The sequence below is a fragment of the Gopherus evgoodei genome, chromosome 19 (genome assembly GCF_007399415.2).
Source record: "Gopherus evgoodei ecotype Sinaloan lineage chromosome 19, rGopEvg1_v1.p, whole genome shotgun sequence".
Lineage (NCBI taxonomy): Eukaryota > Metazoa > Chordata > Testudines > Testudinidae > Gopherus > Gopherus evgoodei.
Window position 1 is genome coordinate 20,822,682 of NC_044340.1, and position 24,331 is coordinate 20,847,012.

General features: G+C 49.4%; 1 protein-coding gene across 9 annotated transcripts in view; it reads left to right on the plus strand.

Moving 5' to 3' along the window:
- CEP164 (centrosomal protein 164) overlaps nucleotides 1-24,331 on the plus strand; it is a 124,313-nt gene that overhangs the window by 81,887 nt on the left and 18,095 nt on the right. For 5 of the 9 annotated variants that reach the window (XM_030538627.1, XM_030538628.1, XM_030538630.1 and 2 more), the window contains exons 24-31: nucleotides 439-507; nucleotides 2,450-2,628; nucleotides 3,424-3,550; nucleotides 5,075-5,142; nucleotides 5,628-5,835; nucleotides 7,048-7,155; nucleotides 8,368-8,482; nucleotides 9,676-10,041. In XM_030538627.1, coding sequence (XP_030394487.1) covers nucleotides 439-507; nucleotides 2,450-2,628; nucleotides 3,424-3,550; nucleotides 5,075-5,142; nucleotides 5,628-5,835; nucleotides 7,048-7,155; nucleotides 8,368-8,482; nucleotides 9,676-10,041 — 1,240 coding nt within the window. Of the gene's footprint in view, nucleotides 1-438; nucleotides 508-2,449; nucleotides 2,629-3,423; nucleotides 3,551-5,074; nucleotides 5,143-5,627; nucleotides 5,836-7,047; nucleotides 7,156-8,367; nucleotides 8,483-9,675; nucleotides 10,042-16,799; nucleotides 16,867-18,669; nucleotides 18,793-19,890; nucleotides 24,327-24,331 lie in introns of those variants that run through there. The other 4 variants (XM_030538629.1, XM_030538631.1, XM_030538635.1 and 1 more) reach the window with 3 other exon arrangements.

A 24,331-nucleotide genomic window follows, 5' to 3' on the forward strand; every position in this document is an offset into this window, starting at 1 on the left:
TGCATGTCCGTGTAGCTGAGCAGGGCAGTCTGCTCTTCCCACAAGCAACAGCACGTTTCAGGCTCCATGCTTGCTGAAGCCCTAGGAAAATGGAGCATTGGGACATTCTGAAGGGCTTGCATTGATTAGCCAGCCCTGCTCTCCGTGCCATGCAGCATAGTTGGTGTCATGGGGCCAGGCACACAAAGGAGGGAGCTACCCAAACAGCTCTGTTAATTTCACATTCAAAATACTGGGGGAAGGGCCAAAATGAATGGGGAGAGATCAGTGAAAAAGTGGAAACATTGCTGAAGTATTTTCCAGTGGCCTTGAAAGCTGGGGCTGTGTCATGCCTAGACTTGACCCCAAGACCAACAGTGTTAGAGAGTCGACTTTCTTCTGTGCCTTGTGTCATGATGCTCCAACGTTCACTGGTTTGCTCTTCACTTCTATATGCAGGAAGAGGCCATGAGAAAGAAAAGGCAGCAGCTTCTGGACGAAGAGAAACAAACTGAGCTGCAGAGAAATGTATGTATGATTGCTCCAGCTCTCGGGAGGAGCTGCTGCCCCATCATTCCTTGTATTCCTGACACACTAAAGCACATCAGCACAGTGGCTTTAAAAACACAAGCTCAGGAATAACTCTTGAGTCCTAGATCTGAGCATCCTCCTTGCAATTCTGCTTCAGAGAAGAGTGCTGTCTTGTTGGCAGACTGGGAGTGCATTTCATCATGGTGCAAAGGGAGAGGTTACTGCACACGGCTCTGGTTTATGGAGAACAGGGTTTGCTCGTCTGGGCCCACGTGCTCCTTGCCAGGAACCGGGAGGCTAACTACGGCGTCTGTTGCTTTTTAATCTCACTGGGTTGTGAAAACTCTAGCCTCTAACCACTCTGGTAATTGTAGAACTTCCCATGGGTGGGTGGGACGAGGCCAAGAGGCTGGCTGATGGCACCATGCAGTGTGAGGGGCTAGCTTGAATTGGGGCTAGAAGTCTCCAGAGCCAAGCTGAGGAATGGCCTGTGGAATAGCTTGGACACTCCTGTGAAACACGTTGACTCCCTTTGTCTGCATGTTCCCAGAAAGGGCTAGGCATGTCCTACTGTCTGCCAGGCTTTGTCTGCTGGTGATGGGCATTCCAGTTGTTATGCGGGGTGATGGTGCTGCAACTCCAGTGTGGGCTTTGAGGTTATTGCAGGCTTATGGGCAGGAGTTAAGCAAAAACTGAGTGGCTGTGCACCGTGGAAATGGCTCCTGGAGTTCTACCATAACCTACCTGCCTGCTGTGCTGTGAAGGGCGTGCGCAGCAGGGAGGGAGACGGGCGCTTAGAGTGGGTAGAGGAACATAGACAAGGAGTAATGGGGTAGATCTGAACAGAAGTAAATGTACCAGGTATTGAGGAAAGCTTCCTAACATTGAGATTTAGCAGATGGCTGCTTCCTCCTGGGAGTGATGGGAGCACTGTGCTGCAGGAGGCATTGTCTGCTGACCTCTGCATAGGAGGAGGACTGGAGGGGACATGGTTGAGCTCTTCCATTTCTAGTGCTATAGTTCACCCATGGGGGAGCAGACACCAGTCAGGCCATCTCTTGGGAGGATGCATTAAGCATGTGGCACAAGATGGGACAGGCATCACAGGCAGATGAGGAAAATGCCTCCAGTGGACGGAAACCAACAGGTCGGTGTCTGTGTGAGCTATTCAGGCTCCTCCCCGTCCCATGTTCCAAAATGGGGAACAGAGTCCATGCTTGGGCCTTTCCACTCCTCTCCTCCTGCAATGCCAGGAGATGGCTGCAGTGCACTGAGAGCAGGGGCGGCACCAGTGCAGCAAGCGCGTGCCTGGGGCGGCAAGTCACGGGGGGCAGCCTGGCGGTCGCTGTGAGGGCAGCAGCCAGGTAGCCTTGGGCGGCATGCCTGCGGGAGGTCTGCCGGTCCTGCGGCTTCAGCGGCAATTCGGCAGCGGGCCCGCCAAAGGTGTGGGACTAGAAGATCACTCACAGAAAAGCCGCTGAATCCATGTGACCAGCGGACCGAGAGCCGCCTGACTGCCGTGCTTGGGGCAGCAAAAAACATAGGGCCGTCCCTGACTGGGCGTAAGGGAGAAGGAGGAGTATGGGCATGACAGCTGCAGGAATCCAGGCTGCTGAACTACTGCTGCCAGGTTGGTAAATTCCCCTGAATCCTCCATCTCGCTGCCAACAGCATCCAAGTGTTGTATGTAGTAGACATAACCAGATTTCCCAGCAAGCTCATGGCTGTTCAAATCTGAGGATTCTGGGTCAGGACCATTTCTGGGTACATAAAAGCAGGGACAAATACCACACAAAAACACAGGTTTGAAGAATGTGTTGTGCACACTTAACTTCCATTGTCCTGCAAGCACTGCATGCAGCACTTACGTCTCTGGCATGGTGTGTGCTTGTATTTCAGTGCTGGGGAAATGAGAGGGTGATTTAAATTTCATTTCCAGGAAGCTGCTTTGGCTGCTCAGCTCCGCCTAGAGGAGTCTAGGAAAGAGCATGCTGACCTCGTGGAATCCATCCGCCAGTTGCGCAGGACTCTGGAGGAGCTTCAAGATCAGAAAGCTGAGCTGGAGTCCCAAGTGGATCTGCTGCAGACCCGAAGCCAGAGGCTGCAGAGACGGATCAGGTAGGTGTCCTAGAGATGTTCTCTGATGCTCAGATTTACACACCCACCCCACCCTGTGCCGCTGACCCTCTTAAATGTTGGTGCTTCAGATTCATGCCAGAATTATGAGGGGCAGTGTTGCTAGATGTTAGCTGGGGGCGGGGGGATAGAACTCCTGCTTTCTGTTCCCAGCGCTGCCGTGACTCGCTATGCAAGTTTGGCTTAAGTCACTCAACCTCTGTGGGTCCTTCTGAAGCATATATTTAGCATTGGTCTTCCTCACAGCTGGCTTACGAGGAAATGTTCATAAATGCTTTGAACCTTGGGTGACTGACAGATTCTAGGAAAGACCTTCCTGAGACCTCTGCGGGGCATACTTCCTTGTTCCTGTTTTAAGGGTGTACGTTGGCATAAACCAACGTTGTCCCAAGTAGCCAGTGAGCTTGGTTACATTAAAACATTAGTGGAGACCTGATATTTATTTTGTTGGACACCAGTTCAGTAGCTTATCCAGTGACGCTTCTCAGCATGTAGCTGTAGGACCCTGTGTTTAAACACAGGAGGCAGTGCCTTGGCTACCCTCAGCCCTATACCCAGGCATCCTTCCTAATAGCCTGGATCTGCAGAGCACCAAGTCCCTGGAATTTTCCCTTTGGGAGCTGTGGGCAGGAGCCAGTTTGAGGAGTTCAGGGAGATCTGACTTCTGCAGAGTGTTGTGAATTCTTGTGAGTAGCATGGCTCTGTCCCTATCTTTTCTGTGTGTTGATGGCATGTCTCTCACCCTCCACGGCACATTGTGGATGTTTTCTGTGGCAGTGAACTAGAGGCTGCAGTCCAGAGCAAACAGGAGACCCTGAAGGAGCTGGTAGCCGAAGACAGCATGGCATCTCCCAGAAGGGAAGCTGAGCTCCACCTTGAGGACCTGAGAGAGACACTGCAAGCTGTGAGTAAAAGCCTGTGCATTTGAGCTCCCCATGGAGGCTGGTGTGTGTTTGTGCCTTTCAAAGGCTCCCAAATTAGCAGGACAGTGCACATAACTCCCTTAGGTCCCTTTGAAAATCCCACCTAGGTTCTTTGCTGCCTGTTCAGGCTCATAGATGCAGAGGTGGGTGGTTATTGTTGCAGGTGGGAAGGGTTATTTGTTTGATTAAATTAATGGAAGCCAAGTCTAGTGACCGAGGCCACAGGACAGGCAGCCAGGAGCCTGGGATCCTATTTTTGGCTCTCCCGAAGTTCTGTTCCATCCCGGCAAGCAGCTCACTGCTCCGTCATTTTAATGATTGTACAGCGCTTTGGGCTCCTGAATGAGAGAAGCCACCGCCGTGCACGGTGGTGTTAGTCTGTATGTTCATTTCTCTGGTGCTTTCGTCATCCCGTTTGTATACCCCAGGGAATGTAATCAGAGAGCATCTCTCAAAGGCCACTTGTCCCACTAGATCAGGGGTAGGCAACCTATGGCACAGGTGCCGAAGGCAGCACGCGAGCTGATTTTTAGTGGCACTCATGCTGCCCGGGTCCTGGCCACTGGTCCGGGGGGCTCTGCATTTTAATTTAATTTTAAATGAAGCTTCTTAAACATTTTAAAAACCTTATTTATTTTACATACAATGATAGTTTAGTTATATATTATAGACTTTATAGAAAGAGACCTTCTAAAAACCTTAAAATGTATTACTGGCACGCGAAACCTTAAATTAGAGTGAACAAATGAAGACTCGGCACAGCACTTCTGAAAGGTTGCTGACCCCTGCACTAGATCCTTGACATTTCCAAGGTGGTTATTGCTGGTCCTAGGCTCCCCTGAGGTCTTCTGTGCTATAGGCATCTGCTATAAGGTGCTCATATTGAGTACCCAGTAACAATATCTGCTTCTGCGATTCTCATAGCTGCGTGTGTTTAAGCAGGCAGAGGACTCCCTGAGTCTTTCCAGTAGGGCAGTGAGATACCTGGGACTGGATTTGTTGTTTCTCATTTTGATGTGGACAAGGGCTTTACTGTATCACTTGTGTCACTCCAAAGCAGTAAAGTGTTGCATAGAAACACTCCTTTCCAGAGCCTTACGGTTCTGTTCCATTCCCTCCCCCTGATTCCCAGCTCCCAAAGGAGCAGATCTGAACCCCTAATTTACTCCTCTGTGCTGACATTATTTGCAGGGGGTGTGCTTCAAAAAACAAAAGAATGTGTTGCTCTGGTTTTTTTACTGCTGTTGCACATTGGTTGGGGAGGTTTGGGATGCTCTTGTACAAAACTGGTCTGGGGAACTTGGAGAGGCAAGCAGCTCTTGGGCAGGGAAGGAGATCTTTGTTTTTTAAAGTGTTCCTGTAGAGAGAAACTCCTCTGCACTGGGCTATTCCTAGGGCAGTTTTCATGCTGCTGTCATTCACGCTCTATACTCTTGTTCTCCTGGGCTTATGAGGTTCTTCCTTCATTCACATATTAATTGATTTTGAAATGTTTAAACCTCTAGCACTCCTCCAGAGAGCCTGCTTCCTTAACCTCGCACAGCAATGAGGATAGTGACCTTCAACTCGATAAGTAAGCATCAGCACACCGGCCATTTTGAAAAATGCTGTCCGTGCGGTTGTGTGAAAATGTACCATATTGATGATGTGCTGCCTAAGGAGAAGGTATTTTCAGAGGTGCAGTGTGGAATGCACAGGCCAAGAGAACAAGGCCTAGTGCAGTGCTGCCCTCTGCCACAGAGCATCACGACTTGATGGGTTGTAGCACCTGGAATAGTGTAGCTGTTAGTGGATGCAGATCGTGGCTGGTATGCAAGGTGGCTGCAGCTACAGAAAGGGGCTGGCATGCTTCTTTACTGCATCACCGAGGCCTACGTTGTACAGGAGAAGCAACCCTGTTAGCGCTGAGGGGTTTTATCATACTTGCCCGGTTTATGCAAGTGAGGTAGAAAACCAGCCTCCAAAACCACTGGGAAATTCCTGACGTCAGAGAGCAGCACTGACATATTTCCAGGATAATGGCGTTTAAAAGTTCTCTTTCTCAATTCCTTCCTGCAGTGTCAGACACTTCATTTCTGCAGAAGGAGTCTCCATAAAGAACGCCAAGGAGTTCCTGGTGCGTCAGACTCGCTCCATGAGGAAAAGGCACACTGCGCTGAAAGCTGCAAAGCAGCAGTGGCGTCACAACATGCAGCAGGCACAGGATGCGGTGCAGGATCCAGATAGCTCTCAGCTCCTGGAGGACGTGCGTCGGAACTTGGAGGAGGTGAGTTGGCACCCCTGTATTCTGAGACTCGGGTGGCATGGTGGTTCTGGCCTTGGAGTGGGAGTCCAGGGACAAAGCGTGTTCTTGTCTCTGCTACAAACTTCTGTGTGCCTTTGGCCAAGCCACTAAGCCTCAGGTTTTTGAGAGTGGCCCTGAGTTTGGGGCCCAACTTCAGACAGGCAGGACCCGACTTTTCTCAGGGATGTCGAGCACCCACAACTGCACTTGACGCTGGAGGTGCTTGTCCTCCTGGAAATCAGCCCCTGTGTGTCTCCAGATGGGCACCGAGAGTTACTATTAAACTATGCACATCATCTTCCTCATCTGAGTGACAAGGATTAAAATTCTCCCCTACCTATCAGGGTGGCCATAGAGATTAATTCACTCAAGTTTGTAAAGCCCCTTGAGCCTCTGCTAGAATATGCAGTGTGGTACTTTTATCACCTGAGAAACTAGCTTGTTGAAAACCTAACTCTGTTTATTCTGCAATGGATGAAATACAATGCTTTGGACATTCTGTAAAATGACAGATCCTCTGGAGTGTTGCTACATCACAGACTCTTCTGCAAATTGCAAAGGAAAGGATGAGCAACTCACGGTAATTCTATTGCCCGCAGTTCTGTAGCTGTAGTTTTTGCAATTATTTTACATTTCTTTGTGGATGGATCCTGAAGCATTTGCTAAATGAGCTCATACCCAGACTGTACACAGGGATCACGCCGCGGCCTCTGATGTGATGCTCGCAGGCTGCTCCGCAGTGCTCAGCATTCCTCCACAACATTTGGAACAGGAAGTCAAGAAGAATCCTCTGTCCAGTGTGACTGGAAGTTAGGGAGTGTAGGATGTAATTACTCAGACTGTAATTTGGTCGGGATACCAGGGTTGTTAGCACCTCAGCTGTTATCCACAAGCTGCCTTGGGATTTCCAGTGAGAACAAGTGGCTGGCTGAAAATGCAGCACCAAACCAGTTGGCCTTGTGAAAAGGGCAGGTTGGGAGCTGTAACTTCCTTTTGTTGTGAAGCGTAAGAGTTTCCCGCACACTTTCCTCCTGTGCTGTTTGGGGTTTGGGCCGTGTTGTGACTCCAGGATCACCATCTTCTGTGCTGGGTTAAAATGATTTAAATGATTAAAAATCCAAATCAGAAAAACCGATTATTTCCTAAGGCTCTGATTTAATTTTCCTCCCTGGCTGGGCGCTTGCTCCGTGGCAGGAGTCAGCGCAGCTGGACAAGATGAAGTCGGCCATGCAGAAAGGACAGGTGCTGCTGAAGAAGAAGGAAGAGAAGCTGAGCCAACTGGAGTCTTCGCTGCTGGAGGAGGTAACTGCCAGCATCTCAATCGCTTGGCATTAACCAGCCACACTCCCACAGAATGGCGTCGAGAGAGAGCCAGATTCACTCCCTGAGGCGGGGACTTCACAGGGATTTCATTTCCAGCGAGGGGCATTTAGTTGAAGGCTGAGGGTTGGTGGCTGGAGCTGAATTGTTTTGAGAGCTGGCTGGCGTCTTTTACTTGTGTGTGAGCACAGTGGGGAGAGGAGACTGGTCACAGGTCTGCAAGGAACTACAAACCAAACTGGAAAGAATCCACGATTCACTAGCTGAATAGCCAGGAGGGGCTGGGGGATGGAGAGCTCTGACGTGAGCCGCTTGCCAGGCAGGCTCCTTCCTGTTTTTACTTCAGAAGTTGAGTGGGAAAAGCACGGTTGTTAGAGCAGAATGAACAATTCTTCCTTCAGAATTAGCCCATGAGGCTAGAAGTGAGTCAGTGCTGGCTCTGATGCACTAAAAAGAGAAAAATCCAATTTCTGTGCTGGTTAAACAGCAGTTCTATTAACTGTCTACATGGGCGAGATTACAGATACTGTACATTCCCTCGGCTTGCATGGTACCTGCTCACCATTTAATTGTGTGACCACAGGGTGTCTATGATAAGTAAGCAGGAAAAATACTTGGTTATTGCGGTCTTCCGAAGTGGAGGACACATTGGCTAGTGAGTACTGTTAGCATCTAGGACGGCCTCCTGGCTAAGGGAGGTGTCTGAGGGCCAGCGCTCCTGGACAATGTCCCCAGCTCGGTCAGTGACTTGGGTGAGTTCGACAGGCCCAGGATCAGTGGGAGATTGAAGAGCACAGCATCTTTGAAAGTCAAGCTCTTAATGGAGAGTCACCTCCCTGCCTGTTCACCTCGTGCTGGGCCTTATGGTTTCTGACTCCAGGGAGTCACTGCAGAAATTGTAATGTGCAGTCCCTAACGTAGCCCCCCCACCCTGTAGACTGAGACATCTTCCTTTGCAACACTCCCAGCCTTCGCTGACCCAAGAGCTGGGAACCACAGTTGTATTGCTATCTTCACCTGGTTCATAACACTCCAGTGCGAGAGCACCAATGCGGCCTGTGCAGAGCAGTTATGGGGTATCCAACTTGGAGTCACAGAAGCTTTAGACCTGATTTGGTTTCCCAAGGGACAGAAGTGTGTAGAAGACTGTTATTTTATTTTCCTCCACTGTAAATATTTCCTTCTCTTGAGCAGCTTTCTGATGAAGATACGCTGAAGGGTGCTGCATGTAAAAAGGTGGTAACCTTTGACCTTAGTGATTCCGAAGAGACACACAGCCTGAGCAGCACAGATGTACCTCAGCACAAATGTAAGGGGCCGCATTTCAAAGCTTTGTGCATTGTACCCAGTGTTTGACATTCTGCATCACCACACCCCTCCCGCTGTGGTATTCCTGGTCTCTGCTGCATCTTGTTTTCGTTTGCCCTACCAGGAGTCCTGGTGTCCATCAGTCCAGTTCTTTCCTCTCCTTGGCAAGAGAGGCTGTTGCAATTCCTTGTGCCTTGCTCCTGTTGGGGTTGTTCTGTACTGTCCCGTGATTAGAGCAGTGTGCGTGAATAGCAGTGTGCTCAGTAAATGGGTAACCATGCAGAAGGACCGTGCTTTTTCCAGAGATGCTGGCCAGGCTGATGGCTACAAATTCACCCTCATTTAAAAAAATAAAAATTGAACTATCTGTAAGAATCCAAGAAGTTTTAGGACCTTTTTCCTCCCTAGAAAGAAGGTTCTCCTACTGATAAAATCCCCATGGTCCTCTAACCTTCCCACGGCGCCCGGTTTCTTTGTGATGTGCATGAGCCTGTGGAGTGCAGTCCGTCCACTCTGACTCCCTGCTCAGGGTTGTGTACAGTTTGATTATTGAAACATATCAAGCTCCTGCTGTTCCAGTATTTCAGAGTTGTTGTACGTTTCAATGTAGTGAGCAGGCTTTGTGCTGTTCTGCAAAGAGCTAGCCATTTGCAAGGGAAATCCACGCTCTACAGATGAGTGGCTGTCGCGGAGCCCAGCGGAAGTTAACTCGCTGCACTGGCCCTGCTCATAAACTTGTAGTGGGCAGGAAGGACAGAAGCACACTTAAGCTGCAAATCAGGGCTTGTACTGCAAGCTGTATTTCAGCTTTGCCATCCCGGTGCCTGGTGTCCCTTTGTATCCTTCTTTCCCCATCCGAGTCTAATCCTTGGAATCTCCGGGATCCTGTCCCTTTTCATCTCATTTCCCCAACTGCCTCTCCTCCACACTACACCTGACCAGCCTTCTAGCCAAAGTTCCATGCTCATCAACATGGAACTGAAGTGCCTCGTCGTCTCTGCGACCAGTCCGCCTCACTCACTTAGCTGAATGTACAAAGTTCAGCCTCTGTGAAGCATGGAGACAGAGTGCATGGGAGGATAAGTTGCTCTTGGTGGGGAGATGTTGGAGAATGGTGCTGCCTGTGGGGATAGACTCAAGGTCTCCTTTAAATCTGATCCCTCTGGTGATCTGGGTATTTCTTTCTTTGACTAGTTGACTTGAAACCAGATGTCCAGTTCCCCCAGCTCGACAAGATCCAGCACTTGACCAGCACTCTGCAGCACATCACTGCTGAGCTGAACGGGGTTCTTAGCACCTTGGGCTCTTTGAACCAACGGCAGCCTCCGCTCTTCGCTCCTGTGCAGGTGCCAATGACTGCTCTGCCCAGTGATGGGGTTCCTCTTTCCATGTACACCTCTTTGGCAAGAGCCCAGGCTGCTGGCCCCATTATGCCGCCTGCTGGGATCCCTTTGGTTAACCAGTGGGCATGGAGTACTGGTTTGAACTCCAGCCCCTCTTCCACGGCCGGTCAGTCAGTGGACGACATACTGGCAGAGAAATGGCACAAGTATTTCCCAGGTAAGGGTCTGCTGCAGTTCCACTTCCTTCCGGGTTTGCTTATCATGTCTATGGCCATTGATTTTGTGCTGTCACTTCTATGCCAGGGTGCAGCAAAGTACCTCTTACATGCTATCCTGTGGGACTGCTCTGTAAGGGCACACGCCCCATTTGACCAAGCTGAGTGAGCTGTCTCCACTCACTCCCTGGCAGTGGACAATCTACTCGACTCATCCTCCCAAGGTAGATGAACTGAGTCCCATGAAACATCCTACGTGGGGATGTTATGAATGAGCTCATTTAAAAATAAAACAAGGTCCCATCTGTATTGCATGGATGTTAATGATGCAGTGGTCCATCCCATAATGTCAGCAGAATCTTGGCATCTCTGCTTCCCCCAGGTATTTAACATAGAAACAAGGTTCTCCCTTCCCTGCCTGTAGGAGAAATGGCCCATTATGATGGGTTTTGTGTGTGTGCGCATGCACCTTGTGGGAAAGGTAAGTCAAAGATGTGAGTGTCATTTCAGTTCTGAGTACCGTGAAGTCCCTGGTCTCTTATCTCTACCGGGAGTGAGTTTTATAACCTTGGTCCAGCTGCCGTGACAGTCTGTGTCCTGCATCCCGAGCCTTTCCCCGGGGTTGACAGTTCCTTTGTTCTGCGGGAATGTAGCTTGCAGGAAGGCCGTGGTTGTAGAGGTAGAGTTGTGCCTCAGGTAGTCAGAGCCAATCCCACAGAGTACTTGGAATGTCAGGACAGAGGCCTTGAACTGGACTCTGTTCAGCTGAGCACCAGGGCAACGTGTCCATAGTGGTCTGTGACATGGGCAGATGAGCTGCTGTGCCTTGTACCAGTTGTCAGGGCACGCAGCTTCGCTCCTAGATACAAGTTGCAAAGGCCAAGCCTGGTCATCATGAGCACATGGGTCAGCATGGCCGGGGTGCCTCTGACAGCACAGAGTGCAGTCGGCTGGCCGGGGCCTATTTAGAGCAACTAGTAGCAGCGAAGGATCCAGAAGGACCCTGGGGGCAGGGCGCCTGACTGACCTAGCGATTTGCAGGTAAGTGCCAATGGCAGTAAGAGATGTTACAGACGAGTCAAGTTCTTTAAAGCACTCACTCTTCTACCAGCATCACCTCAGTCTTGTCTGGGTTCAGCTGTAGCCTGGTGCTGAATTCAGCTCGCTGTTTGTAGAACTGTTGACATTACACATGAGGGAGACATAGGGTTGTGTGCTGTCCGCACTCTGCTGGTGCTTCGGCCTGGGGGATCTTGCCAGCTGTCTGAGGCTCTGTTGACTAGTATGGGGACGGGTGTGGATCCTGTGGGACTCTGCTGGTGGCAGTTTTGAAGGTGCAGGAGTAGTTGCCCATGATCACTCCCTGTTGTACAGCATGCTGGCTTCTGTCTCCCACTTCCAGATGTAGCTGGATCTCACTGCTCAGAGAAGAGAGTCCAGTGTAGTTGGTGGAGCACTTTAGGACAGATAGCCCAGTGTGGGCTATTCTGGGATGAAGATAACACTGCTCTACAGCCAAAATGCTTCTGAAATAAATGTAGTCCAACTTTACTAATTCTGGGTCACTGAGAACGAAAATGATGCTTAAAATTATTGTTTGGCTCTAGTTTTCAAGATATGCTATTGGGTCAGTATATACGACCCTTGACTTGGGAATGGCGGAGGATAAGTGAGTTATAAAGGGAAGGGATCTCAATTTAAACCAGAAATGACTAAAATACATCTTTGACTGGATCTATGAATAAATCTATGACTAGATTTGGACAGTACTTGCTTTTTAGGCAAAACAATGAATGATGCAATCTGAAGCTGGTATTGCATCATACATGATATGAATTGCATCACGTTATTCCTCGAAGTCATGGATGATGCAATCGTAACGAAGCTTACATCACTCTGCTGAACAAATTGCCCTATATCAGCTCTAGAAATCATACAGTGTTGTGCTCTCTTATTTGTCAGTGTTTGATTTTGCAAAGGGACACATTTCTGTTTAGCCAAAGTGAGCAGAGATGCCTCGTACTTGTGTGAACAGTGCAGATAACTTCTGCTATGTTTGTGGTGAAGTGACTTTTGCGTCACAAAAGCGCAGTATAACCACTATGGTTAAGAAAGCCTATCACCTTTATTTTGGCTGCAAAATTGGAGATCGGGACAAGGGGTGGGCCCCACACATATGCTGCAGCACTTGTGCAACAAATCTTGGCCAGTGGTTGAACAGGAAAAGGAAATCTATGCCTTTTGCAGTGCCAATGATATAGAGAGAGCCAACAGATCATACCAGCAATTGTTACTTCTGCATGGTGCCTCCAGTTGGGAAAGGTGTGTCAAAGAAGAAAAAGTGGACTGTGCATTGTCCAAACATTCCATCAGCTATACGCCCAGTACCCCACGGGGAAGGACTGCCGGTTCCTGATGTACCAGAATCCTTCTCACTTGAGTCAGACGAGGAAGAGGATGAAACTTTTGGTCCTGAACCATCAGTGTCACAGGACCCACATTTTCTCCCATCCTCCTCCTCTGAACCACGCCTCATAACACAAGGTGAACTGAATGACCTTGTCAGGGATTTGGAACTACCCAAGAGTAAGGCAGAGCTGTTGGGCTCCAGACTACAGCAGTGGAATCTCCTGGCAGGCCATCAGGGCAAATGGAGCCCATCAATGCTTGCAGACTATTGCTGGGCAGTGACAAGAGATGCTCCATTTAATGAATACAAGAGACATGCCAAGTAGCGCCGAGTAGACACTAAATAGGACTAAATTATGTACATAATAGTTTTTTGCCTTTTGTTTCATAATAAATGTTATTTATAGAACCCTTTTGCTGATTTTTAAAGGTTCACATAAACAGGACAGGTGAAATATTATCATGTAAAGCAACCTTAAACACATGAAAAGACCTAGGTTTACAATTTGATTAAAACTCTACTAGCTACATAATATACATAGACATAAAATGTAAAAACTTAAATATCTTAGAAACAGTATCCAATCAGTTGTTGTAATTGTCATATTTGAATTCAGCACATCAAAATTCATAATAAATATCACATTTTATCTGTGAAGCAGACGACTTCTCAAAAATTGTAGACCAGTGTAATTTCTCTCTGCAGTTTACATGGCCCAGGGACAGTGGGTATAAAAATACCCACAGGGAAGTGAAGCTAGAATTCCATTCCCTATAGTGGGCTGGGCTAATACAATGGGCATAATACAGGTTCTGCAGCCTGACTCAGGGAGGGCCGGAACCACACCTGGGCGCAAGCAAGTGTGATAGACCCAGACTGGCCAAGGCCAAGGACGTAATAGAGAGCGGGACTGTGTACTTCCTTCCCTACTCATGGCTCTGCTTCTGTGCTGAAGGGGAATGACTCCTCCTGAAGTGCTGGCTTGATGAATTACCTGCAATGTGATGGAAGCCCTTTTGCGCAGAAGCTCCAGTGATTCTCTTTAGTCTGAGTTCAGGGCTAGTGGCTGACTAGCCTGTTCTGGGGCAGCCGTTCACCTCAACAGGTTAGAGTGAAAATCACAGATGAAATGAATGTGACTTTGTGTTCCTAATAGACAATGGGCTTCGGCAGCAGACTTTCTGAGGAAAGTCTGGTGTGTGTAACTCCCTGGACTTGGGCACGTGGCAGATTTGAAAAGAAGAGGAGATAATAGCAGCTTATTCCGGGAAGTGAAGTGCAAAGCTGATCTCATTATACCATTTCCAGAGCACTTCAGCTTCTGACATTTGCACAAGAATAGCAGTCATTAAAGGAGCCAGCAAAAGAAGAGGAGGAACTTTCTATTAGCTTGCGCTGCCTGGCTGGAAACACACTGACAGGGGCGTTGAGACAGATGATACATGTGGCTCCCAATTTACAATGTCTTTAGGAGAGCCAATTTTCCTTTTCTATTTGTATCCTATTTGAACCTTTTAACCAAAGACAAAATCCCCAGCCCCATGGCCTGCTAATCCTTAGCCAGCAAAACCATGGCTGCCCCAAGATTAATGTCAGGTTTGTTTTCACTCTGAAAATTCTTGCTAGTCGTTCTGTTTTATATGCCCTCTTCGGATGTGGTCTGCTTCGATGTGGGCCAGCCGCTGACATCAGTGTCTGTGACCTGCTGTGTGCATGCTCTAAGGGAACAATATTCCCTCGCCCTAGACAGTTGGGTACAGATTCAACAGAGCTCTTAATGCCTGCCTGAAGTCTCATTGACTTCATTAGGTCTTAAACATGGGTAAGTGCCTTAAGGGGCCTTAAGACAAACATTTCTATGGGGCCTATTGACTTACATTTTTTGTGCCATGTTGCCTCATTTCACGGGTGGAAATTGCCATCCCTAGCCTGGCCCTGAGTTGGAGGTTGTGACACTGGCAGGCCCTCTGCTCATGTGTCGATTACAGGTGGGTGAGACCCTCTTCTCTGGCTTTTTGGGGCAAGGAAACACTCAGGCTCTTTTGGGAGAATGGTGCTTATTTTTATTAGAGATGAAACTCTAAACACAGCACAGACAGGGCCTCCCTGGCACAATCTGTGCGGATGAGGAGTTGCATCTTGGGTTGTGTGATACGTACTTGTCTGTGGCGTATACCCATCATCTATTCTGACTTGTATCCTCTCTGGAGTGGCTCCTGTGTTGCACGCCAATCTCCTTCATGTCAATGAGGATGCTCTTCCCTAGAAGAGTCTGTAGCGAGTTGTGCCTTTGGGCTTTGAAGTCTACAGGCGAGGCATGTGACTCTGAGAGCAGAATTTAGTCCTTCTGCTTTTAATTTGTTCTCTTCATGCTATAGGTAAACTCCCATTACTCACAATTAAGAACTGTCCTCTGAAACTGTACTTGTGTTTTTCTGAAATGCTGATTATTCTTCCCCCAAAATTCTGATTGCCCAGATTTTGCATCTGTTCCCTGAGGGCTTGTCTACATCAGAAAGTTGCAGCGCTGGTGAGGGAGTTACAGCGCTGCAACTTTGAAGGTGTACACATCTGCAGGGCATCACCAGCGCTGCAACTCCCTGTTTGCAGCGCTGGCCGTACTCCCGTTTTGTCTCGGGTGTAGAGGATCCAGCGCTGGTGATCCAGCGCTGGTAATCCAATGTAGACACTTACCAGCGCTTTTCTTGACCTCCGTGGAAGGAGGAAGCCTCTGGTAATCAAGCTGGTCTCCTTCCCCGGCTTGCTCTCGCGTTCCCGGAACCCCGAGCAAGCAGGTCTCCTTCCCTGCGGTTTGCAGGGTGGTTCGGGAAACGCGAGAGCAAACCGCGGCGAAGCTGGTCTCCTTTCCCGGTTTGCTCTCTCGTTCCCGGAACCCCGAGCAAGCAGGTCTCCTTCCCTGCGGTTTGCAGGGTGGTTCGGGGAACGCGAGAGCAAACCGCGGCGAAGCTGGTCTCCTTTCCTGGTTTGCTCTCTCGTTCCCGGAACCCCGAGCAAGCAGGTCTCCTTCCCTGCGGTTTGCAGGTGGTTCGGGGAACGCGAGAGCAAACCGCGGCGAAGCTGGTCTCCTTTCCCGGTTTGCTCTCGCGTTCCCCGAACCTCCGTGCAAGCAGGTCTCCTTCCCTGCGGTTTGCAGGGTGGTTCGGGGAACGCGAGAGCAAACCGCGGCGAAGCTGGTCTCCTTTCCCGGTTTGCTCTCGCGTTCCCGGAACCCCCCTTGAAGCCGCCCAACAGCGCTGCAGTGTGGCCACATCTAACACCACTTGCAGCGCTGGTTGCTGTAAGTGTGGCCACTCTGCAGCGCTGGCCCTATACAGCTGTACTAATACAGCTGTAACAACCAGCGCTGCAAAATTTTAGATGTAGACATGGCCTGAGCCATTGAAATAACCCAGGTTTACCACAACTGTGTCTTGTTCATTTGTTCTCTCTTGACTGTGAATACTACCCTGATAGTGTTAAAATTAATGGGAGCCACAGTGCTCGGTTCTTTTGGAAAATTAGGCCATTATGCCAGATGCCTGAGCATAGACTGAGGTGTCTGACTTTGGGCAACATGTTGGAACATTTTGGCATTGGACTATGTTAGCAATGAAATGCCAGTCCTTGCAACATGGAAGTAAAGCACGTTCAGAACATGGTGACAACCAGGAGCATAGAGTATTACAATTCAGGCATCAAGGCTTATCAAGAATCATGTAGTTCCTCTTCAGTCTTTCCCCTTAGGGTACGTCCAGCGGGTAGCGATCGCTCTATCGGGGATTAATTTATCACATCTAGTGTAGATGCGATAACTCGAGCGCTGATCGCTCTGTCGTCGACTCCTGTACTCCACCGCAGCGAGAGGCGGAAGCAGAGTTGACAGGGGAGTGACAGCAGTCGACCCCGCACTGTGAGGACGTGAGGTAAGTCTACCTAAGATACGTCGACTTCAGCTACACTATTCTCGTAGCAGAAGTTGTGTATCTTGGGTTGATTCCTCCCCCTCCCCAGTGTAGACCAGGCCTTAGTGGAAATAAGGGATGTCCCATTCCTGAGGGGGGATCCCAATAGAAGTTAGAGATGAGGAGGATGTAAGGTTAGAATAAATAACAGGAATTGGAGGGAGAATTTGCGCGTTTCTTGTTCCCTACCTCCCATTGGAAACAGAGTGGGAAGCACCAGAAGATCCTGCTGTGAGCTTTCCCACAAGCACAGTCCAAACGAGCCTCAGCATGTGACTGCACCATGCAGGGATAATGTGCTTGTAATGCAAACAATGACCAGGAAGATGGAAGCCTTTCCTGTAGTGTATGTTTCTGTATCTGTATTGAATGTTTCTCTCTCTTCCAGGCGGGTTCCCGTCGCTCAGTGGAAGTCCCGCCCCTTTGGACAGCAATCTAGGTTACTTACCTGCAGGGTAAGACTCCTGGTCTTTTGAATGTGGCTGTTGGTTTGTTTTTAAGTTGGTGTGGTTTGTAGGTCAGATATGATTTTGTTCTGACCTACTTGTTACATCAAATAAGTTAGATTCAGAGCTTAAGTTATTAGCCAAGTCCCCTTTTAAATACTCAGTTGCCAGTTTTACAATAGCGCTCCCAGGAAGGCTCAGCCAATAGCACTCTTGTTTCAAGACCAGAATATTATAGATTCCATTCCCACATCAAGTGTAATTTCGCGCCTGTGAGCAATGCTGCCGTGCAGGCCTGGTTAGGAAGGGCTGCTGCACTCAGGGTGATAGTGTCTCTTTGGCTGAGGCTACGTCTAGACTACCCGCAGTATCGGCGGGTTAAAATCAATTGCTCGTGGATCGATATATTGCGTCTCATCTAGACACGATATATCGATCCCCAAGCGCGCTTATATTGATTCCGGAACTCCACCAACCCCAACGGAGTTGCGGAATCGACAGGGGGAGCCGCAGACATCGATCCCGCGTGGTGAGGACGGGTGAGTAATCCGATCTTAGATATTCGACTTCAGCTACGTTATTCATGTAGCTGAAGTTGCGTATCTAAGATCGATTTCCCCCCGTAGTGTAGACCAGCGCTGAGTTGTTGAGATCCTGGTGGCCAGGTGGAAATAAAAGATCCTTTTGATACCTTTCGAAAAGAGCAGGGGATGAACCTGTTTCCCCAGGCAACATGTCTTTCTGTTAATAAAAGAGGCTCTTAGCTGCAGTGCTGCAGCTGAGTTCTTGCCGGGTGTGCAGTGCCCACTGTGGTGCCGTGGTGATAGGCATGACCACAAAGCTCTCCCTGTGCAAGGAGCAGCTTCTCTGGTGACTCCCTGGCCTCTTGTAGTGATCCTCCATGTAAGCAGAATCTCCCTCGCCCAGGAACTTTTCCCAGAATGCCTTTCTGCAATTTGTCCAATAGGGCTGCAGCTGCTTGGCTCTGCTCGATTTACTGCGTTCCATTCTAACTGATTGCTCTGTAAAATGTGGTGAGATTCCTGGGTACAACCCCCAAGTCTAGTCCATTGCAGAAGTCTTGCTATTCTGCAGTTCCAGGCTGGCACAGGACCCCCTCAGTAGCACAGCTCTCTGCTGGCTGGGTTACACCAGGCTCAGAGCTAGTGTTTCTTCTTTGCTGAACAGCTGCTCTTCTGAACCTTGACAGCAGTCCAGTCCCTTTAAGAATCATTTCCCATGCCCATAGAACTTGTGCCTGGCAAAACAGCACCTGGAGTGAGGGGAACACCTCTGGGGAGATAGGAGCTTAATTTCTTGAGCTTTTTCTTTTCTCTTCTCTGCAACTCCCCTGTATCTTAATCCAGTTAGAGAAAGTGGAAGTTCAGCCTAGCGTCTCTCTCTCTGCTGGACTTTTGCTACCCAACACACTGCATTTTTCTGAAGGGGCAGGGACTAGTGGGGAGCTGCCTACCCCCTTTCTTCCTGAAGAAGAGTGTACTGCTGCTGCCTGTCAGCAGTGAATAATGGGGTAAATGAAGACTCCTATGGAGTTAACTGGGGATGCAGGGTCCCTGCCAACATCAGAGGCATTGTGATGCTAGAGAGACCAGGAGAATGGCAGCAGCTGAGTTAGGTGGCTGCTGAAACTTCTTCCCAGTCTGGCAGGGGAGCGGAGGGCAGGACACTGAGACAAGAAGAGATTGCTTTCTGTTGCATCAAGCTGTGCCTATTTCCACAGCCGCCCATCAGTTTCAATCGAATCCGTTGGCTCATTTCTTGCCATACCTTTCTTTCTCTCTGTCTTGACAGTGAGCAAATCGGCTTGTTCCAGCGTTCCCAGCTCCAAGGCCCTGAGACAGACAGTACTAGTGTCCAGGGAATGATTGATGCCAACAAGAAATGGCTGGAAAATTTCAAGAAGGATTCAAAAGTGTATCCTTTGCTTTGGTCTTGTCTTTCTTTGCGCTCCTGGTGCTGCTGTCGGTAGAAGCAGAAAGCAGGCGGTGAGTGACTATGGAGCAGCAAAGCATTGAGCAGCGGCTGTGAAACCTCAGAGCCTCCTGGTTTTGGTCCCTGCAAGGGACAGTGTATCTAGTGGTTTGAGCAGAAGGTGGACTCAGGCTGCACTCCTGGATTCTGTTCCCAGCTGTGTCTTGACTCACTGTGACCTTAGACAAATCCCTTCTCTTTGTGCCTCACTATTCTGCACTAATGGAGATACTGCCCTGCTCTGGGTGGTCACGGGAACAATGGCAGAGGAGGAGCTGGGAAATGAAGGGTTTAGTTTCTTGGGGTCAGTCTGGTCCCTATCTGCAGTGGTGGGGTAGCCGTGTGGGTCCCAGGATATTAGAGACACAAGGTGGTGAGCTAACATCTTTTACTGGACCAGCTTCTGTTGGAGAGAGAAATATGTGTTATCTGCTTACGCTGAAGGATCTGTTCCACCTCGCATGTAGCTGGGGGACACTGAATAAGTTTCCCCAGCCCTGCAGAAGAGCTCTGTGTAGCTCAAAAGTGTCTCTCAATCTCTCCCCAACAAAAGTTGGCCCAGTAAAAGATATTCCCTCCTCCACCTGGTCCCCATCAGCTATCTAACAGCACTGCTGTTTGTGCTGTGGGCAGTTTCTGGCGAGACGCTCGGGAGTGGGAAGCAATGGTTATTCTGCTGTGCAATTGAGTCAAAGGGAGAAGAGCCACTAGAAAGAGATCTCGCTGTGCTGCTAAATGGGGTAACAGGTTCCTCGTGCTCTCGAACAGCATTATGCTGCGGCTGTAACTCTCTGCAGTGCACGTTGATATGGGCACCAAATCCCTGGGTCCCTGTGATAGAGCGATCTGTCTTGAGCCCAGTGCTGCTTTGAGTTCCATAATCCTGCTTTAAGTCTATTTGATTTGTGTGCAGAGGTCTGAATACAACATGTGAGCACGAGGCTTGATTCCTGCTGCTGGTGACATGTCCTCCTCCCATGTCTACATTCACGCAGGCTGAATTCACACGGAAGCAGTGCTTTTCCTTCACTGAACTTCCAGTCCTCTCTTTCCACGCACACAGAAGCCCTTTGCCAGCAGCCCTGGCCTGGTGCAGCTCGGACTGGATGAAAACAACCAAATTAAAGTGTATCACTGCTAAAAGGTGACGGAGCCCCAGCAGAGAGGGGCCGAGCCTTCCCAGCCCTGTGCCCCAGGAGACAGCCTGGCAAAAGAGCAACACAGCTGCCCTCTGTTCCCTCTTACAATACATTGCGTTGCAGTGCTACCCAATGGTCTTTCATCTGTCTTTTTGCTCTGCCCTTGAAATAAAGTTTCTTTCCAGGAGGAGGAAGGAAGTGGACTTCCCAAGTGAATTCTTCTAATCCTGTAATGTATCCAAATATACTTTATAGACTGCTTAATCCAGTGCTGAAATATCAGGGCTTCAATAAATCAACAGTTCCCTCATTAGTATTCCAGCAATCACCTGATGGAAATGTGTCTCACCGAGGACTTGGAATAACTTGTTGCGGGGGAGGAGGTGAATTCCAACAGGAAACTGTTGCTAGAGGAAAAGAATGCACTGTGGATTCACAACCAAGAGAGGTTGCAGGTGACCTCAGACCCGGCCTCTGTGGCACAAACTTGAGCTTGAGAGAATGAAAAGCAAATGTCTATAATTTTTACATGGAAGAGCACAGTCGAAAGCAATATAGTCAGAGCTTCTGGGCACCACATCCTGACCGAATGGAGTTGGTTTTCTTTTCCTGTTATAGTCAGGATTCTTTTTAATGTCCAATGTTGAGTTTGTTTCTAGTTGAAAATGTTTTGTATTCAGGGGCCAGTGGAGGCTAAGCCTATGGGAAGGGTTTTAACAAACACACTTTCTTTTTGACAGGGCAGAAGCCATAGGGCCAGACGGTGCCTGGTGGGGATGGCTTACAGGGCTGGTGCGATGGAGGAGACCTCCCCACTCCCCCAAACTGTGCGGTTTGAGTCAGGATGATTGGAAAAGCCAGTGGTGGGAGTCTGCCCGGATTCTCTCCCGTCTGGATTTGCTGAGAGCCAGCTGGAGGACATGGTGGGTGGAGGCTGTCGTGAAGGAGTCTGTGGCTGGTCTCCAGCGATGCACCTTTGTTACTGGTGTCAGTGGAACTACATGAATAGGTGTGGCCTTGGATAACCACCAGTAATAGATAGAGCCCCCCCCAAGCCAAGTGCTCTCACTCCCTGGGGGAGTCCAGCTCCAGACTTAGGCTGGCTTAGGGCCCTTTCCGACAAGGCAGACTAGGAGCCGGCTCGCTGCTGAGTCTATAGCTGCTCTGCAGGACTTGTTGGAGAGAGCTGGTTTGGTCAGAGAAATGGCTCTGACGGGGCCAGAGTGGAGGCTGACATGTTGGATAAGGCCGTTTCTGCTTTGCATGGTCACTTTTCTGACTGCAGCCACCCGTGCTTTTAAGTTCCTCCATTTGCTGGGCCCCTCCAGCTGGTTTCAGTAGTGTGGTGCAAGCCAGCGTTGCCCCGGAGAGGCTGCTTTTCTGGGGTGGGAAAGGCACTTCTGTGTCTGAGCACTCGCTCATGCTGCAGCGCCTGAACCTGAGGAGGCAGCCCTCCGAGACAGCGTAGCTCTAAAAAGCACAGAGCAGGTGAGCAATGGGATTGTACGGCAGGGAGGGTGCCAAGTATCTGTCAGCTCCCCAATTGGGGGCCCGTCCCAAGGCCACTGAAGTCCATTGTGAGATGCTTTCCTCAGCGTTGGGCCAGTCCCTTTGAGTGGCTGCAGCTTGAGTTGTTGCCTTGAGGAAATTAAAAACCCATTTGGCATTTGCCTGAAGCAGCCTTTAAAAAATATCATCCTATCCTGGCCTCAGTTCTGGGTCAGGGCAGTGAGGAGGAAGTGCAGAGGTGGGGGTAGAGGCTGCATTTCCGGCTGCTATGTGGTGCTGTGTCATTAGCCGCCATCCCTCCAAGCTGGCTTGGGATATTTATGCTTTTTAAACATTTTTCTTTCTGGCAATTATTGTTTGACTAAAAATCTGCATTAAAGGGATGAGAAATCATTCTTCAAACAGTTCCTACCAGAGAGGACTGGAAGTTGTAGCTTTCCACCCTTTCATACTGTTTGCGTTTCTCAGCTTGGATAGTGAGGATAGGCTTAAACAGAAAGTGACCTTGTCTGGTTCGTTTTGCTTTCTGATTCTCATGCGCTATACCTGGTTGCAATAGTTTGGGTTGCAAATGCTTCAGGGACGTGTTACACGCAAACCGAAAATTATTTACTTAAATTTTTAAGCAAGACTAAATGTCTTTTTACATTTTATAACTTTTTAACTAATACCCAACTTTTTTAATGTGAGGTACCTGACTTTGTTCTCCTTAAACAAGGGCTTCTGGACTGGTTCTGCAGACAGATCCAGGGGGGTGGATTTGTGTTCACAGGGTCTGGCACTAGCATCTCTTACCCCTTTCCTTGCTGGTAAACTGAGGGCAGGTGACTCCCAAAAGCACTGCTGATATAACACAGCATGCTGATTGATGTCCTTGCCTAAGCAAAGAAACCCTAGAGCACATTTAGCAGTACAGACTGACCGAGAGGCCTTGAGTGACCACTGAGAACCACCGCCAGGAAAGAATGGATCGTTATGTAGGTTTCCTGCCCGCTGTACCAGATCACACAAATCCTTGCCTGCGGGGATTTTGCTTTTAGTCTCTCTCAGCTATTGAGAAAACCACATGGCAGCCCTCAGCTATTTTTATTAACAGTCCCACTTGTCCTAGCTTTCCCCGGCACTGAACCCCTCTGCAGTCATTTGTACATTATACCCAAAGCACACGCAGCAGAAGACATGGAATTAGACCTGTGCGTTCTATAGAGCGTATATTCTTCGTGTGGGTAAAAGACTATTTTAGTAACCAAATTACTGTGTTTCTGTCGCAGATTTCTTTTCCCCCTTGCCCCTTGTGATGCTTTAAGCTGTATCCGTTTTTGTATGCAAATTAAATTGACACAGATCTATTTTGTACAATGGTGGTGTTTGCAGCTTTGTCTTTTCCAGCTGAGATGTTTGTCTCTCTCCCTCAAACCCAGCCCTGGTACCCACCTTGCTCTTCACGTTCAGACACTTCCTTCACTCCTCTCCAAGTTGTATTGCTGTTATCCTGTCAAATTCAAAGACTGCTGCACAAACAAGTCTATTCGTTATCTGGTCAGGATGCTAAATGGGGTACTAGAATGCTAGGAAATGGAGCTACAAGAGATGGTGTCCATGCAGCTTTCAGCCAGTAGGAAACTCATTGTGGGCAGCCCTGAGCCAGGTTTTCTCAGGGGTGTCTCTCCCACCCCTTTCCATGCACCTCTGCAGTGGCTCTCTCCTTCCAAGCTTGTGCCAAGGTGGTAGGGCAGGTGTGCTGGAAGAGACCAGGGTGATACCAGCTGGAGGGCTGAGGGAGAGGTGTCTCTGGCTGGAATAGAACAAGGCTGAGGGGGGAATTAATTACAACCACGCTCTTTAAAGGTGTGGTGGGGTCTCTACAGAGCTGTGCCTGTGCTATGTGGTACTTGGCGGGGACCACCTCTCAGCAGCGCCCCGGGCAGCTGGCTGGCACCTGGGGATGTGCTACAGTTGGGTAACTGCGGATTGGCTGTCACTATTGACTTTTACATTTATTTTATAACAGCATTGACTTCCCAAGTGCTATTTCGGCACCCTGCTCTCTCCGAAGGCTGCTGATTGGATCGCTGAGAGAGCCATTTCACTGAGTATCAGGCAGGATTGGTGCCCCCTTTTTCCTCGTGGTTTCTCTTTCCTTCTCATTTCCTACCACTGTCTTTTCTTCCCCTTCGAGTCCTTCTGTCAGTCAGATGACTATCCTCTGTGCTGCCCTGCATGGTTTTCCGTGAAGGAGTGCTCTTGACTTGTCGACCATCCCCTTGAAGCCCCGGGGCTTATCGAGAGCCAGCCTGTATCAGAATCGCTCGTTCCGGGTCTAAGGGCTGCATGGTGCTGGATGTGTGTCATGAACTACTGTGATACGGCTGACTGTGCGATAGCTCCCGAATGGCCGGTCTGTGGCTCCCTGGCTCTTGTTCATCAGCCCACCACTGGTGCCAGGAGCCTTCTCTTCTGCCTCCAACTGCCCCAGCACACCGCTGCCTTGTGCTCTGCTCACCCCAGTGACCTCTGCTGCTGCTACTGCAGAGATCAGTCAGCTGGGGCCAGCTATGCTTGCTTCTGCTGCCTCCTTTCTTCCCTAGGTCAAAGTGCAGCACACCCAAACCATGGCCAACCTGACTCAAGGCTGCTCCCATGTGTCAGGTAAAGTGCCTGCCGGCAGCACCAGGGGAAAGGGCCAACTCATGACAAAAGCCCGCGTCCCAGGATGGTGATGTGTAAAACTGTCCGTGTCCTGTGAAGCATAGACCAGGTGAAGCCTGATTGTCTGCCTAGAAACCAGTGTCCTTGCAGAGCCCCTGGTGACTCCCACAGCAGTTGGTTGAATG